The 17689-nt window shown below is 40.4% G+C and overlaps 1 protein-coding gene across 1 annotated transcript in view; it reads left to right on the top strand.

Annotated features, from left to right (window-relative positions):
* The window catches only part of GNPAT (glyceronephosphate O-acyltransferase), a 36766-nt gene that overhangs the window by 18347 nt on the left and 730 nt on the right, over positions 1-17689 (top strand). The window contains exons 3-15 of the mRNA XM_004028576.5: positions 1116-1292; positions 3336-3465; positions 5907-6034; positions 6326-6401; positions 6628-6779; positions 6890-7020; positions 8293-8516; positions 11375-11617; positions 12928-13007; positions 14545-14685; positions 15844-15943; positions 16028-16121; positions 16760-16821. Of these exons, the coding sequence (XP_004028625.3) occupies positions 1116-1292; positions 3336-3465; positions 5907-6034; positions 6326-6401; positions 6628-6779; positions 6890-7020; positions 8293-8516; positions 11375-11617; positions 12928-13007; positions 14545-14685; positions 15844-15943; positions 16028-16121; positions 16760-16821 (1738 nt within the window). The remainder of the gene's footprint in view (positions 1-1115; positions 1293-3335; positions 3466-5906; positions 6035-6325; positions 6402-6627; positions 6780-6889; positions 7021-8292; positions 8517-11374; positions 11618-12927; positions 13008-14544; positions 14686-15843; positions 15944-16027; positions 16122-16759; positions 16822-17689) is intronic.

Below are 17689 nucleotides of genomic sequence, written 5' to 3' on the forward strand. Positions count from 1 at the left end.
CAATTTGGGAGGCCGAGGTGGGCGGATCACCTGAGGTCGGGAGTTCAAGACCAGCCTGACCAACATGGAGAAACCCCGTCTCTACTAAAAATACAAAATTAGCCGGGCATGGTGGCACATGCCTGTAATCCCAGCTACTCGGGAGGCTAAGGCAGGAGAATCGCTTGAACCCGGGAAGCAGAGGTTGCAGTGAGCCGAGATTGCACCATTGTACTCCAGCCTGGGCAACAAGAGCGAAACTCCGTCTCAAAAAAAAAAAAAAAAGATTAATTTTATACTGTGTGAATTTTACCTCAATGAAAAAAAAGGGTAAGATACTTCTTCACTACATGTAATTGGGGTGCCAACACCTATCCTCTGAGCTTCTGAGCTCATCCTAAAGCAAAGCACTCTCCTTTGGGAAGCATAAGGATTACTTATCCTACAGACTTCATTTCAAAGTGCTTGTTTAGGGGACAATGAAAATGGGCAAATCAGGGCTTCCTCAAGGATAGAAACTGACTTGCTCATCTCCAGGCCCTTGACAGTCCCAGCACACAGCAAACATTTTATTTTCTTTACAAACGAGCTAGAGGGCCATGTGAATAAAATAAGTTCCATTGTGAGATTCTTTATTTCACTAATTATCCTTTGATAGTTTGGGACGTTGTGTGCCTGTGACTTGATAGATCTGATGTAGTCTGAGTCAGTAATTTCAATGTGATCTTGTATATTACCTTGTAATAGCATTGAGCCAGCTGGTGGAGCACTGCAGCAATACACTGAGAGAAACCTCTATTTGCTAGGACACTAGACCATGGGCAGCAACTTATTTTAGAGTTTGGATATAAACTTATTAACAAACCAAATGGAAAGGTGAAGTGTTTTCTTCACTCTAAAATGCTATCCTAGAAAGCCATTTTTCTTTTAATTTCTGGCCTTTAAACTTCTTTAAATAGGCTCATTTATCTACTATGACTGTGTTGGGAAGTTATGTCAATTTAAATTAAGAAGACACTATCTTTGAGTTATAGAAGATTAATCCATTTGGAACTAGTCATACTGGTTTGAGTAAAGCTTTCTGACTTTTTTGTTATTGTTGTTAGAAATTATTCCTGCTTTTCCTTTCCTTTTAGCTTTCCAAGGAATCCCTTCAATCTGTGGATGTCCTCCGAGAGGAAGTGAGTGAGATTTTAGACGAAATGAGTCACAAACTGCGTCTTGGAGCCATTCGGTTTTTTGCCTTCACCCTGAGCAAAGTATTTAAACAAATTTTCTCGAAGGTGTGTGTAAATGAAGAAGGTATTCAGAAAGTGAGTATTGATTGTTAAAAAATAAATAAATAAAAGTCTCATCTTAAAATTAAACAAAAAAAAAAAAACAGTCTCTTTTTCAACCCCTCACAATTTAATCAACTCATGGACAGCTCACTTGGTCAATCAAAAGCCTAGGGCCTAATCATCAGGCCTCCAGTCTAGGCAGAAGAGGATGTGCATCTCTGAAGGTTGTTTTCTGTTTTTTTGTTTCCTTTTAACTGCAGACCTACAGGCTTCAGACTAACTTAGTCAAGTAAGACTTATAGACTAACTTAATGTCAGATATTCAGTAACGTTACAAAAGAAATACAAAGAATTCCTGTATATATATACTTCACCTAGATTCCCTTACAGCATTTCCTTTATCCTTTTCCTAATACTCTGCTGTGTTTTTCCTATAATTAAGGGCATTATCTTATGGTACAAGTATCAAAATAAGGAAATTAACATTGATCCAATACTAGTAATACAGACCTGACTCATATTTCACCAGTTGTCCCAGTCATGTCCTGTCTAGCTAAAGAAAATCCTAGCTCATGTGTTGCACTAGAAATCCTAGAAAGTGTTCAGCTTTCTTCTGTATCCACTTCCGTATTAGACTCTTTTAATCTAAAATAATTCCTTAGTATCTGTATTTGTGTCTCATGCTAATTTTTTTTTTTTTTAAGAACAGGCTAATTATTTTGAAGTGTGAAATGGTTTGAATTTGACTGATGTTATCTCAGTATTGGGCTCGGGTTGTGTACCTTTGCTAGGAACACCCCGGAAGCGATGCATTCTTCTCAGTGCGTCGTGTCAGCAGTGCATGGTGCCTGTCGGTTTCATTACTGGAGATGTTTCACTTCCATCAGTTGGTTATCATTATGACTGCCAGGTTTCTCTGCTGTAAAGTTATTATTTTTTCCCTTTATAATTAATGAATATCTTGTGAAAAGACTCTTTGAAAATGGCTAAATACCCTGTTTTGCATCATACTTTACCCCGCTCGTTTTTGCACCCACTGATGATTTTTGCCTGAATTATTATGTTAATGATTGCCAAATGATGACTTTTCTAATTTCATAAAGAGCTTTCCTAATGAAGAGTATTTTTACTTATTTGTGTTTTATATTATTTTTCTTCTAGGAAAGCTCTTAACTTCACTTGCCTTCCTCCTCATCCCTTTTAATATTTTGTTTTAATTCAGTCATTTACTTTCCTGTCAAATATTTCTTCTTCCTACTGACTGTTTTCGAGATTGCCGACGTATACCCTGAATCTGTCAGAGAATGTTACAGTGTTTGGGACCAAGGGTGTTGGTGAGCCATTTCTTAAGTGATGATCACAGATTACCTGGCCTCTGTTACATTTAGATTTCAAAAAAACAGATAACACATGGATACCAGTGAATCTTGAGATTGATGGCCTGAGGAGTATATTTGGAAACTCAAATTATCCCTCCCAGCCACATGACACCCATTCACCCTGGCAGTGAGTCCAGCACATAGAGAAATACCATTCTTCTCACCTTGTCCTATGAATTTGTAGATTTTTTTTAATCTCTCCAAGAGAAGCTTTGTTTTCTCTTACTACAACCAACCAATTCAATACAGTGGTTAACAGTTGGCTTTTTAAGTCAGACTGACTTGGGTTCCATTCACAGCTCTGCCATTTATTGGATGCATGACCATTTTACAAACAAGAAAGCTAAGGCTTAGACCTTGTTAATTATGTGGTATTAAACAAAGCACGTAAGATAACTGTATATAAAATGATGCTAATATAGTGCCCAACTAATATATGTTAGCGATCATCACTGTTATCATTATTCTGATCCATAAAAATGTACATTTTTAATATTCTTGCATTATATGAAATCGTGTAACTAGAAACAGTACTTTTACCTTATCAGAGCAAATCGTTTATGTGTATGGTAAGAAGGCAGAAAAAGAGGATGGGTGTTCCCTCTAAACGTAGACTTATTCTTCTGTTTTCTGATTTGAGATGTGATTTGATAACATGACAACTGAAATTATTCAAAATGTAACATTTACTTTCAAGCTACAAAGAGCCATCCAGGAGCATCCTGTTGTTCTGCTGCCTAGTCATCGAAGTTACATTGACTTCCTCATGTTGTCTTTTCTTCTGTACAATTATGATTTGCCTGTGCCAGTTATAGCAGCAGGAATGGGTATGTATTGTTTTTCTGTTTTTTTAACTGTAAAAATTAAAAAGTTCACTGGCATATTCTAGCAGTACTGAGGTATTTGAAGATGATGATGAAAATAGCCTCTCCTCCTTTCTTCCAGTCCTAGCACTGAATAACTTGAGTTATGTCCTTTGTCCTGTGCTTTACTGTGCCTGAACAGACATCTGCAGGAGTTCATGCACACAGGGTTCTTTGGTGTAGGCTTAAAAAATGAGACTGCACTACTTACAGGTATTAGCTGCCTTTTGCTTTTTTTATTTGATAATATATTAATGGCTACCTCTCTAGGCTCTCTAGGCAATAAATAGATCTAACTTTTTAAAGTTTATCTTTAATTGTGATAAAATACATATAACATCAAATTTACCATCTAAGTCATCTTCAAAAATATAGTTCAGTGGCATTAAGTACATTTACATTGTTGTGCTGCTATCAACACCATCCATCTCCAGAACTCTTCATCTTGCAAAACTGAAATGGTACCATTCAACACGCTCCCCATTCTACCCTCCCCCTGACCCTGGGCAATCAGCATTCTACTTTCTGTCTCTGTGAACTACTCTAGATACTTGATATAGGTGGAATCATACAGTACTTGTCCTTTCGTGACTGGCATATTTCACTTAACAGAATGCCCTCAAGGTTCATCCATGTTGCAGCATGTGTCAGAATTTCCTTCCTTTTTGAAGTTGGAAATGCATCTGCTCAAGACCCTGCTTTCCATTTTTTTATATATATACAAAAATGGTATATATGGAATTGCTGGGTCTTGTGGTAATTTTTTTTCATTTTTTGAGGAACCACTATACTATCTTCCTTAGCAGCTGCACCATTTTACATTCCCACCAACAGTGCACAAGAGTTCCAGTTTTTCTACATCCTTGCCAACACCTGTTATTTTCTGATATTCTTTATAATAATTTTAATGAGTGTGAAGTGGTATCTCCTTGTAGTTTTGATTTGCATTTCCCTAACGATTAGTGATGCTGAGCATCTTTTTTGTGTGCTTATTGGCCGTTTGTATATCTTTGGAGAAATGTCTATTCAAGTCCGTTATTTTTTAATTAGGTTGTTTGGGGCTTTTTTTGTTGAGTTGTAGGAATTGTTTCTACATCCTGGATATTTACCCCTTATCAGACAGATGATTTGCAAATATTATCTTCCATTTCATGGGTTATCTTTTCACTCTGTTGATTGTGTTGTTTGATGCATGGAAGTTTTTAATTGATGTAGTCCAATTGATCTATTTGTTTCTTTGGTTCCCTGTGCTTTTGGTATCAGATCCAAGAAATCATTGCCAAATCCGAGGTCATGAAGCTTTTCCCTTATGTTTTATCCTAAGAGTTTTATGGTTTCAGGTCTTACATTAAGGTCTTTGGTTTTTTGAGTTAATTTTTGTATATGGTGCAAGTTAAAGGTCCCAACTTCATGTCTAACATTAATTTTAATAGCTATATAATATTCAGCAGTGTGGATATTTCATAATTTAGTAGTTTTGCTGTTATAAACAATGTCATAATACATTTTTATATTAGTGCTTTTATTCCTGTAAGATCGATTCCTAAAAATGGGATTGCTAAGGCATATAAGTTGTTTATCCACTGCCTTTTAGGGTAGCCAGGAAAGCCAGGATTCAAGTATACACGTTTGTTAATAAATGCAGTGAATGGTAAGGTTAAAACTGCCAAGAACTTAAGCACTTTAAAAGCATTTTCATCTGAACAAACTTATGAGGAAGTTATTTGAAAATTAGGGGAAATGAAGAGAAAGACTATTTTAAAACTGCTGGTAACAATCTTCCTTTCTTACAAGATTTGCCTTATTTAATCTCTTCCAACAAAAGTAGGTTGATATTTTTTCCTGGTAGGCAAAAGATGATAGCGGGTTTGGCCTGGCTGTGCAGAGCATGAAGGGCACATATTGGTCTGTTGTCAGGCTCAGCAGCATGGCTGACTAAAGAAATTGACATCATGACATTGTCATGTTGCTCTGCTGTTGCCCCTGGCTCTAGCTGGCCTACTTGTAAAGGGAGTGGTGCATGGAGAAGCACAAGGTAACCTCCCAGTGAGCACCTGGCCCACAGAATCCCTTCTTTTCTATAATTCTATTAGGTATCTCTTATGTATTTTAATGTCAAAGTATAATAATATCATAGGGGTATCTTACATTTATGAAATCTTTCTTAATAATGTTTGAGTTTAGGCCAGGCACAGTGGCTTATGCCTGTAATCCCAGTACTTTGGGAGGCCGAGGCAGGAGGACTGCTTGAGGCCAGGAAGTTTGCGACCAGCCTGGCCAACATAGGGAGACCCCGTCTCATAAAATAAAATAATAAAATATAAATGAAAAATAAGAATGTTTAAGTTTAGATCTTTATAGAAGATTTCAAGATCTGCAAGTAAATATTATCCCCTCTTTTTTAGACTTCCTGGGAATGAAAATGGTTGGTGAGCTGCTACGAATGTCGGGTGCCTTTTTCATGCGGCGTACCTTTGGTGGCAATAAACTCTACTGGGCTGTATTCTCTGAATATGTAAAAACTATGTTACGGGTAAATGCAAATAATTCCCAAGTACTCTTAAGCCATATTTTCTTCACTGATGTTTGCTCATTTAAACTCTTAACTTCTGAATAGAACACTTAGCTATTTCGCTTTCCCTCAAGAACTGCTTATAACCTCAGCAATTGGTTTAATCTGTGTGACTCTCTTGTTTAATTTTCACTGTAAGCTGTGTTTGTTCAGGAAGCTTGGGAGGGAGCTTGGGAAAAGGAATCAAAAGAAGCATTTATCATTTTGAGAGTAGGCAATGGGTTTTGTGTTTTGTTTGTTTTCTCTTTAAAGAATGGTTATGCTCCTGTTGAATTTTTCCTCGAAGGGACAAGAAGCCGCTCTGCCAAGACATTGACTCCAAAATTTGGTAGGTCACTACAGATTAAAAGGAAAAATACAAACCCAAAGACATCAGCTGCTACATAAAACTTGACGCTTTATTTAACAAGATATTCTTTTCAAGTGCAAATGTATAACTGTTGATATTTACGGGATTAGTGTATAATGTATGCTTTTAGTATTTTCTGTTTATGTGCTCATGTTTGCTCTGCTCTTCAATATGTTGATGAAGCATTTCTCCCTGTGTTTTGCAGGTCTTCTGAATATTGTGATGGAGCCATTTTTTAAAAGAGAAGTTTTTGATACCTACCTTGTCCCAATTAGTATCAGTTATGATAAGATCTTGGAAGAAACTCTTTATGTGTATGAGCTTCTAGGGGTTCCTAAACCAAAAGAATCTACAACTGTGCGTGAGCTTGATTTTAGCTTAATTGAGAGAATGTGCTGACTGACACATCAACTAATTTCTAAATTTACTGCTTTTCATTTCCTTCCCCCCTGTTATGGTACTATTAGGGGTTGTTGAAAGCCAGAAAGATTCTCTCTGAAAATTTTGGAAGCATCCATGTGTACTTTGGAGATCCTGTGTCACTTCGATCTTTGGCAGCTGGGAGGATGAGTCGGAGCTCATATAACTTGGTTCCAAGGTGTGACCTGTGTTTTAATAACTGTCTTAGAAACGAGGATCAAAATCCAAAGGTGTGAGTTGCAATGCTGGAGTTGACCACTTCTCCTGATTTACTTAAGATCACAGAGAAAATGATCAGAAATGCTGTTATCATTCCATTTTCATCAGTGGAAACCTTCAATTAAAGAAGAATTATGTGTTTGTCCCAAAAAAAGATAAGCTGTGAGATATGTATGTCAAATATGCAAAATCAGACAATGATCATGTTTCTCAAGGGAACTAAAGTGGGAATAAATAATGCCATTATTAACAAGTATACATGCAGGAATTGTTGAGCACTATTGGTAAGCTAGCCAAAGTATGTACTATTATTTTTGACCCTAGAAAGGATTGCATAATGGTAATGAATGGGAGTGAGTCCTTAGTCTCAAGAGAGTTATAGTTTTATAGGCAAGAAAATATATTAGGTTCTTTCAGGATAAAGAACACAGATACACATTTGAGTTTTCTTTATTAGGAGAAATATACCTGGACAAGTAAGGGAGACAAACCATCTGCCCCTCCAGGCCTCATGTGCTGCAACATCATTTGTAACTTATCTGTAGCTTTAGCAGTTTCCCAGCAGCTACATTAGTCATCACAGAAGCTTATGTTAGTTTTTTTCCTGACACAGGCTCTCTCTTTAGATCTCAGATTGGTTTGGCTGGCTATTACCTAGTACAGGGCACCCTTACTGGCTGCATCTTTCACATTAAGCCACCTGTGTGGCAATTTTTAGGTCATGTGTGTATCTCTGCTCCAGCCAGCTCTGTGTAGGCCTTATTGTACTATTCAAAGTTTGGTAATCCATGCATGAAGTCAGACAAACTGAATGGCACCCATTCAGTATAAAATAGTTATTATATAATCTGATAAGTGTGTTCTACAATGGAGATATGTTCAGCGCGCTATGCATTCTGAAAAGATAGTAATTTAGTCTACTGGGGCAGGCATCCATTCTCAGAGAAATGATGTATCCTATTTAGAAAGCAACAAAAGTTTTTTGCCTGGAACCAGGAATAATAGGACCCTGGACCCCTTCAGTATTTTTACCACCTCTCAAGAGGATATTCCAGAAATGTATGGTCAGATTACACTATAGTAAAGCAAAGGAATACTGTTTGCACCTGACCTGAGAGAATTCAGTTGGCACAAAGTATGAGAAGCCTTCTAAAACGTCTAGCGTCTTTTTCCATCCCCATTTGTCTAAGTAACAGAACTGTAATTTGTTGCTCTGTGCTCTTCCTTTTAGATACATTCCTCAGAAACAGTCTGAGGACATGCATGCCTTTGTCACTGAAGTTGCCTACAAAATGGAGCTTCTGCAAATTGAAAACATGGTTTTGAGCCCCTGGACCCTAACAGTTGCTGTTCTGCTTCAGAACCGGCCATCCATGGACTTCGATGCTCTGGTGGAAAAGACTTTATGGCTAAAAGGCCTAACCCAGGCATTTGGAGGGTTTCTCATTTGGCCTGGTATGTAGGTAGGACATTTGTGTTGAGAATGCTTGCTTAATTTGGAAGAGTTAAAACCTGGACCTGAAAAATCTATAGAGGACTTGAGCAAAGGATTGCTCAGAAAGAGAAAGGACAGGCCAGGCGCAGTGGTTCACACCTGTAATCCCAGCACTTTGGGAGGCTGAGGCGGGTGGATCACAAGGTCAGGAGATTGAGACCATCCTGGCTAACATGATGAAACCCCGTCTCTACTAAAAAATAGAAAAAATTAACCAGACGTGGTGGTAGGCGCCTGTAGTCCCAGCTACTCGGGAGGCTGAGGCAGGAGAATGGCGTGAACCCAGGAGGCGGAGCTTGCAGTGAGCCGAGATTGTGCCACTGCACTCCAGCTAGGCAACAGAGCGAGACTCTGTCTCAAAAAAGAAAGAAAAAGAGAAAGGACACCAAATCTGTTTTTATCACTATAGGACACAGTGAACACAGCACGTTGATTATTTGAGAATAATTGTTTACATGTCATTTCCCACTACGAGACTCTAAATATCTTGAGGACTAGAATACCATTTCCTTGGCACCTAGTACGGTGGAAAATAAAGTCATGAATCCTAGCCAGGCATGGTGGTACACACCTATAATCCCAGCTACTTGGGAGGCTGAGGTGGGAGGATCACTTGAGCCCAGGAGTTCGAGACCAGCCTCAGTAACATAGTGAGACCTCATCTCCAAAAAAAAAAAAAAAGGCTGGGCGTGGTGGCTCACACCTGTAATCCCAGCACTTTGGGAGGCTAAGGCGGGCGGATCACGAGGTCAGCAGTTCCAGACCAGCCTGACCAACATGGTGAAACTCCGTCTCTACTAAAAACACAAAAATTAGCTGGGCATGGTGGCGTGTGCCTGTAATCCCAGCTACTCGGGAGGCTGAGGCAGGAAAATTGCTTGAACCTGGGAGGCAGAGATTGCAGTGAGCCAAGGTTGCGCCACTGCACTCCAGCCTGGGTGATAGAGCGAGATTCCGTCTCAAAAAAAAAAAAAAAAAAATTGTACAGGCTACAGTTGGAAATGCGTTTTTTTTTAAAGACCAGATAATTATTTGAAGTCAAGTACCTACTGTTCTTTGATCAACCCAATACTGAATACCTCCTCTGTGCTGGATACTACCAGGGATATGAAGATGAACAAGATGCCATCCACATCCTGGACGTTCCCCTGGGTTGCAGAGGGCAGGGTGGGTGGGTAATGTGTAAACAAGTTGTGAGGGTTCAGTGAACAGAGATAAGGAGCAACATGCATGCTGCAGGGGGTTCCTGAGAGTGCTGCAGAGGAAAGGGACCATACTCAGGAAGACTTCACAGAAGCGACTTTTGAACCCTTCAGGAAGACCAGGAGAGGATCCTCGCCAAGGCAGGGATGAGGAATGCAAGATGGGAGGCTTGGGCCCCAGAGATTCATCAGTGATGTTAAAGTGTTGGCCCAGATGGTGTGGTGGGTAGATGGAAAATAAAGATGGACCTCCCCGCCTCCTCCCCACCATCCACCATCAGAAGACTGGAGGTATAGAAACAAGTTAGGAGGCTGCTCTGTCCCAATGAGAAATGCAGGATGCCTGAGATGCCTGAGCCGCAGCAGTGGAGGCACTCAGGGCACAGCCAAGAGATGAGGAGGATTTACTGACAAAAATGCCAGTCACCAAGAGAGAGACAAATCAGACACCTGTTCTCTGTGCTGTGATGGGCTGGGTCTGGTAGGAGGCAAAGGATGTGTTAATTATGATACAAGGTAGCAAGTGTTGGATGTCATGAGAAATAGCTAAAAGGGCTCAAACCCATCGTTGTTTGGCCCAGGAACATATGAAAACATAGGTACTTGTTTTTCTAAAGTGTTTTGCTTTTTCAGGATGGGATAAATGCCATAACTAATCCGTAACTAAGAGTATCTGTTCAGTATCACTACAGTTCTGTTCCTTTTTTCTTTTTTTATGCAGATTACCCCACATTCCTAAGCATGTTCATATCTCAAGCTTTTTATGATCATTTCACATAAAATATTATTCAATTGAGCAAGCTGAGATAAGGCAAGTTGTTCAAGAATGAATGTGATCAAGTCCAGGAGGAAGCCATACCTCTCACTTGTCCCTGCCTTGAAGCAGTAGCAGAACTTGCCACCCAACTTGAGCAGTGTGCCACTGCCAGCCAGCTCTTTGGCTCAGGTTAACTGTAGAATAATTTTCCGTGCTGAGAATATTTGTTAAATATCACCATCTCTTCATTATGCTTCTGTAATTCTACCTGCCTGGCAGCTGTCTGCAGGCCAATATGTCAGGTGATAAGCTACCAGCTGCCATGGATCTGCCTCTTTAGTTATCTTTGATTTGGGGAAAACTGCAAAGTGATATTTTTACCATTTTGATATGGGTCTAAGCAAGGGGTGTGTGTGCATGTGTGTGTGTGTTGTATGTTTTAATGTATTCATACACTAATCATGGGCCTTTTTCTTAGTATTCTTACATTCCCGTGCATGTGACTTGCCAGTTATGTAACTTGCTGTTAGAAAACTTTAGATTCCCTTGGTTCCTGAAGTACACAGAAGTGGTGTTCATTTTCAGAGTAGAAAGTGATGTGCCTTTCAGAATGGCTGACAAATTTTGGGGGTAAGAAAGTATGTTACATATCCCTAGAGAGAGAGAAAGAATTGATTTATGAAATAGTACTTTTAAATTTTTCTTCACATTTGGTATCATTACCGTAACTGGTAGACAGTAAAACCTGTCACTTGAAAATGAGCATCTGTCACGTTACCATTAATAACGTTGATGCACGCTAGGCCTAAGACTCCCTGCAGTGACCCATCTTGTTTGAATGAATTGTCTTTGTGTGTAGATAATAAACCTGCTGAAGAAGTTGTCCAGGCCAGCATTCTTCTGCATTGCAACATTGCCAGCCTTGTCAAAGACCAGGTGCTTCTGAAAGTGGACTCCGGAGACTCGGAAGTGGTCGATGGGCTTATGTTCCAGCACATCACTCTCCTCATGTGCTCAGCTTATAGGAACCAGCTGCTCAACATTTTTGTGCGCCCGTCCTTAGTAGCAATAGCATTGCAGATGACACCAGGGTTCAGGAAAGGTAATTTTCAGGAATGCAATCTTGACTTTTAGAAGAGGTCTGGCCATTCCATTCCATTTAGGGAGCCACATTTGAAGCCTTGTAATGTTCAGCCTCACACCGGTGAAGAGCAGGCCTATTACTGAGAAAAAGTTAGCTTTGTTCCCCAAATACTTGTTCATCTGCTTAGAATTTTGGAATTGGGAGGACCTGGAAATAATCTAAACCTTTCCTTTTATAAATATGGAAAATGAGGCCTAGAAAGTTGCATAATTACTGAGAGAAGGATCTGGCATTTGAATACAGTTCTCTACTTCCTGGTCTGTGGCACTGTTTTGGCTGTGCCAGCTCCCTGATCCAGCAAAGGCAGTGGGCAGATGAGCAGTCAGCAGTAGATGAGTACTCCCGAGATGCACGGTCCTGTTCTAATTGCATCAGGAGTATAAAAATGAGTACAGTACAGGTCATGTTCACAGGAGCCTGGAGTCAAGGCCAGGGGGTTCTGTCAAGGCCCCGTGTTAGAATTACTAGGGGAGTGAGCCCCACCCCAAAGTTTCTTCAGTTGACCTGGGGTATGCGCCAGCCATTGGTGTTTGGTTTTGGTTTTGGTTTTGGCTTTTCAAAGCTCCACAGTGATTCTAAGGAAAAGTGCTACAGATATAATAAAGATACCAGGAAATATGAATATAGAGGGAAATTAAGAAATCAATACCTTTCCTTCCCTACTAGGGAGCCATGGGGTAGGGAAAAATGAAGCGTCCTGGCCTCTAAGGACTGTGATGTCTCGCTGAGTAGAAGCCTGATTGTAGGTTAGAGTCAATCATTTAAAAACTATGCTAGGGCCGGGCGCAGTGGCTCACGCCTGTAATCCCAGCACTTTGGTAGGCCGAGGTAGGAGGATCACGATGTCAGGAGTTCGAGTCCAGCCTGACCAACATGGTGAAACCCTGTCTCTATTAAAATACAAAAATTAGCTGGGCGTGGCGGCGGGTGCCTGTAATCCCAGCTACTTGGGAGGCTGAGGCTGGAGAATCGCTTGACCCCAGGAGACGGAGGTTGCAGTGAGCCAAGATTGCGCCATTGCACTCCAGCCTGGGTGACAGAGCGAGACTCCATCTCAAAAAACAAAAAACAAACTATGCTAGACCGTAGTTTGCTCTGTGGGTAAGATTTGGGTTTAATTTAGCTTCCCTCAGGGGACTTAATTCTTGTCCCTGTTACATGAATAAAATATGCCTTTGAAATACATTTTGTGATAGTAAGGACTTCCTGGTACTCCCTTAAAGTTTAAAGGGCAATGTTGTAATTTTACATGATGAATTTATTTCCAGAGGATGTCTACAGTTGCTTTCGCTTCCTACGTGATGTTTTTGCAGATGAGTTCATCTTCCTTCCAGGAAACACAGTAAAGGTAAAGTGCTTACAACAAAGAGCAAGTATGTTTGCAGTGTGAGTTCTAGAAATGTTAGGGGTGAATTCACAGATGTGTCTCAGGCAGTGTGCCATCCCTTTCTTCAAGGCAAAGTGGGGCAGACTTCAAGAGAAACTGGGGCGCTCACAGTTCAGCAGACTCTAGTTTGATTCTTGATCAAGTTTAATGAATAATTTAGGGATTATATGGTGAGAGGAGAGTCATTCTTTGAACTATCAGTGTGGCCATTACAACTAAACTAACTTTATTTTAGTAAACGTTTAAAAATCAGCACACAGCCGGGCGCAGTGGCTCATTCCTGTAATCCCAGCACTTTGGGAGGCCGAGGCAGACGGATCACGAGGTCAAGAGATCGAGACCATCCTGGCCAACATGGTGAAACCCCGTCTGTACTAAAAATACAAAAATTAGCTGGGCGTGGTGGTGCGTGCCTGTAGTCCCAGCTACTCAGGAGGCTGAGGCTGAGGCAGGAGAATCACTTGAACCCGGGAGGTGGAGGTTGCTGTGAGCCAAGATTGTGCCACTGCACTCCAGCCTGGTGACAGAGGAAGACTCCGTCTCAAAAAAAAAAAAAAAAAAAAAAGACACCAAACACAACAAAATCAGCACACATTTTCCTGTTAGCAGGTTGTTAGAATGAGTCACCCAGGCAAGTGCCTTTTACTTTGAGAGTAGTGAGTGGTCCTGCCTGGTCTAGACAGCTGAGGAGTCATCAGGCTCGCAGAGCTGGACTGCTGCTTGGTTGAAGTGGGAAGTGACAGAGTAGATGAGAGGCATGTTAGGTTTTTGTGTGCTTTAAGGATAAGAGGTTTGATTCTGTAGGGAGTGGAACAGGAGTGCTGGAAACTTTTTTTTTTTTTTTTTTGAGATGGAGTCTGGCTCTGTCGCTCAGGCTAGAGTGCAGTGGCATGATCTCAGCTCACTGCAAGCTCTGCCTCCCGGGTTCACTCCATTCGCCTGCCTCAGCCTCCCAAGTAGCAGGGACTACAGGTGCCCACCACTACGCCCGGCTAATTTTTTGTATTTTTAGTAGAGACGGGGTTTCACTGTGTTAGCCAGGATGGTCTCGATCTCCTGACTTCTCGATCCGCCCGCCTCAGCCTCTCAAAGTGCTGGGATTACAGGCGTGAGCCACCGCGCCCAGCCGGAAATTTTTAACCATAGCATAATTCTAAGTATTTTTAGGACTTGCTGTATGTATTTCCTATTTAAATTAAGGAGTGGTTCTGCAAAGTAAAAGAAAATCCATCACCCAGGTTGTGATTTGTAAGGCTCAGAAATGTTGTGTTTGAAAACATTTTGAATGTAGAACAGATGCTTCTCTGGCTACTATCTCACAACCAGAATTGTTCTGGAAGTTGGGGAAATAGCTGGTATTCTGTTGTCTGAGGGCATGCAGCTGCATATATTCAGATAGGCAGTGTATCCGTTAACCTAGATGAGGGGCTACATGTATTCAGATGGGCACTATACCCATTAACCTAGATGAACATTATGGCTTCCTCTTCCCTTCTAGGACTTTGAAGAAGGCTGTTACCTGCTTTGTAAAAGTGAAGCCATACAAGTGACTACGAAAGACATCCTAGTTACAGAGAAAGGAAATACTGTGTTAGAATTTTTAGTAGGACTCTTTAAACCTTTTGTGGAAAGCTATCAGGTATGTAAATTTGGCAAGTTCTCCTTCATGCCCCCCATATCAAATATAATAAGACATTCTCACCGTGTGCTTATTTCCAGTCTGAAGGGCAGGTATCTTCCCCAGGCAAATGGAAGAAGGAGAGAGAGTGATTAATACGATGAGTGATTTCACCTCACCAGTGAGACCTTGCTCCCCGCATTCAGGAGGAAGCTTGGTTCATTACAGACCCAAGAGGACAACAGCTTAGTGATGCTATGGTCACAGTATTCACAGGACCACAGCTACACCCACGCATCATCTGTCATACTGTGTCTCATGTCTTAACGAGGCCTTCATGTCAGTCAATATGTAACCTCGAGGTTTGATATATATCGGGCACTGAGTAAAGGCAAGACTTGAGTGATACATAAAGTCAGTTACAGATTACCAGATGTTTATGTTGGAAAGAAAAAGTTCAAGTGCAAGTTCTGAAAGCGTTTGTCAGAGCTCTTGGGAGTAGTTAGAGAGACGGGATGGTATGTTGCCCAGCAGGAATTGTGGCAGGACTCAACGGGAGGGAAAGAGTCTGAAACATAAACTGTAGGAAGGACTTCCACATGCTTGAGAGAAGAGGATGCTGTGACTCGGCTCTGTTCATATATTACATGCACTGGCTCTGGGCACCTGGACCCACTTCCTGGTGCTTGTGGTCCGTGAAATAACTCATTCAGCCTCCTTGCACAAAGTCTAGCACTTACTGAGCATTTGATAAATGCTAGTTCTACCCTTAATCACTGTTCTACAGTAGAAATCATCAAGTATTTTAGGGCATGGTACTTTGTTAGGTGTATTTAGAGAAAAAAAGCAAAGTTATTAAAATCTGACCCCTCTCTTCCCAAGTAGCATAAGAGATACAAAGCTGATGGTAATTAACTTGTACCCCTTGAAGTGAGAAATTATACTTTAATAAATGTCATTATTATTTTAAATCTTTTTCTAATTGTAAAATGTAAACTCAAAGGAGATGCCCTAAAAATTCTTTGGTTTTTCTGGGCTCATTCCTTGGAGGGTCTTTATGCTGCTCTCTTGTGATATATCCTTCTCTTAAGAGGGGCAATGTAAAGTTATTTACTATTCTATTGAACTTGGCTATCCTTTTTCTCTTTCTGTTCCCCTCATCCTTCCTCTTAAAATCAGATAATTTGCAAGTACCTTTTGAGTGAAGAAGAGGACCACTTCAGTGAGGAAAAGTACTTGGCTGCAGTCAGAAAATTCACAAGTCAGCTTCTCGATCAAGGTCAGTCACTGCTCTGTGGGTGCTGATTTCTTTTAGTTGAGAATAGAAACTGGCCAACTAACTCTTCCTCACCCCCAATTTTAGGTACCTCTCAGTGTTATGATGTATTATCTTCTGATGTGCAGAAAAACGCCTTAGCAGCCTGTGTGAGGCTCGGAGTAGTGGAGAAGAAGAAGATGTAAGTACTGTACAAGATCCCATGAGTGCTCCAGGAACAAGGAAATGAATGACATTTGAGCTCAAAATCCAGAGAGACATCTAGAAATGGATGATCTAGGAAATGCTATATTCTACTTTCCTTATCCATCCTCTAATTAGTTAAGTCAGTATGAGTTATCCTGAAAATTGTATGTGGTTATGAATAGAAATTCAACTGAAGCAAAGAAACAAAGAAATAACTTTAGGCCAATATTTTTGCTTTGACTTAATGTTGAAATTTATAATTACAAGAAAGATTTTCGGGAGTGTAGTGGGCATATGAGTGTAGACACACATAAATACACACATAATACATATATAGATACATACCTGTATATGTATATATAAACATATAGATATATGTTCTTCTAAGTGGTTGAATTTAACAGTGATAAAGCTTAATAGTAAACTCTGGCAGTCATGTCTCTTATGTGGTCAGAAGAATGAAGCAAGAAGCCAGGAGGTGGGACAGGAGCCTGAGGCCTTTCGACTACTTAGGCCCAGCCTTGAGGAAGGCAATTGAAAAGTAGTCTTACAATAGCTACCGTCAGGAACAAAATATAAAAGTTGTCTTTTCCCCAGAGTTTATGTAATAATAAAGCTTATTTTTTCTCCTAGAAATAATAACTGTATATTTAATGTGAATGAACCTGCCACAACCAAATTAGAAGAAATGCTTGGTAAGTGCAGTTTAATAAAATACAAGTTTTCACATTTTGTTGATGAATTAAAATAAGAAAGTATACTGTGGCACCAAATACTTTATCAAAATGATCAGTAAGTAGTAGAGTTCTAACATAAAAGGGAATTACTTATGCAGTCTGGAATTTTCTCAAGGAAGCTAACGAGAAAGCACAAAGAAAATTAACAAAACACAGCAGGCATAAAAGAAGCAGTCTTACACAGTAGAGTCAGTCCCTAACATGACTGATCTCAGCCAGAGGCCCAGACCCTTCACATTCCTTGCCTCAGAGAGAGTACCTCATCTCCACTCTTTGTTTGATGCTCTCACTGTCTGTTTTGCATTGCTTCTTTCCCAAGTGAGGGATTAGTGTCAGTGTCTCTATCATGTAGACTTTCTGAACTCAGAATTAGGGCTGATAGCACATCCTTGGGAGAATAATCCAACCCTTACTCTTCTCTAGAGCCTATCAGCTATGAAGAAATAGTCTAGCCCAAAAAGAGTCCTTGAGTGTTGTCTTCCTTGACATAAGAGTCCTTGAGTGTTGACATAAACAGAGGTACAATCAGAGGGGGTCAAGAACACTTTTCCTAGCAATGATGCGGCCATTTTAGAAAGGAGGGTGTTAACATTTGGAAAAAATAATCTGCTGATTATATTGAATAGCGTGATGTCCTTGAGTGGATCGTCTTCCAAGTACTGTTTTTGTACCTAATCTTAATTCAGTACCTCGTCAAACCTGCATGGAAGAGCTTTAGATAGATGTGTGTTGGGATTTGCGGAAGACCAGAATGGGGCATACGGAAAAGGAGAATGGTTGAAGAAAAGGGTAGAAGGGCAGTGGGGTAGTTGTTGCATATCGGGAA

This window comes from Gorilla gorilla, chromosome 1, assembly GCF_029281585.2.
Source record: "Gorilla gorilla gorilla isolate KB3781 chromosome 1, NHGRI_mGorGor1-v2.1_pri, whole genome shotgun sequence".
NCBI lineage: Eukaryota > Metazoa > Chordata > Mammalia > Primates > Hominidae > Gorilla > Gorilla gorilla.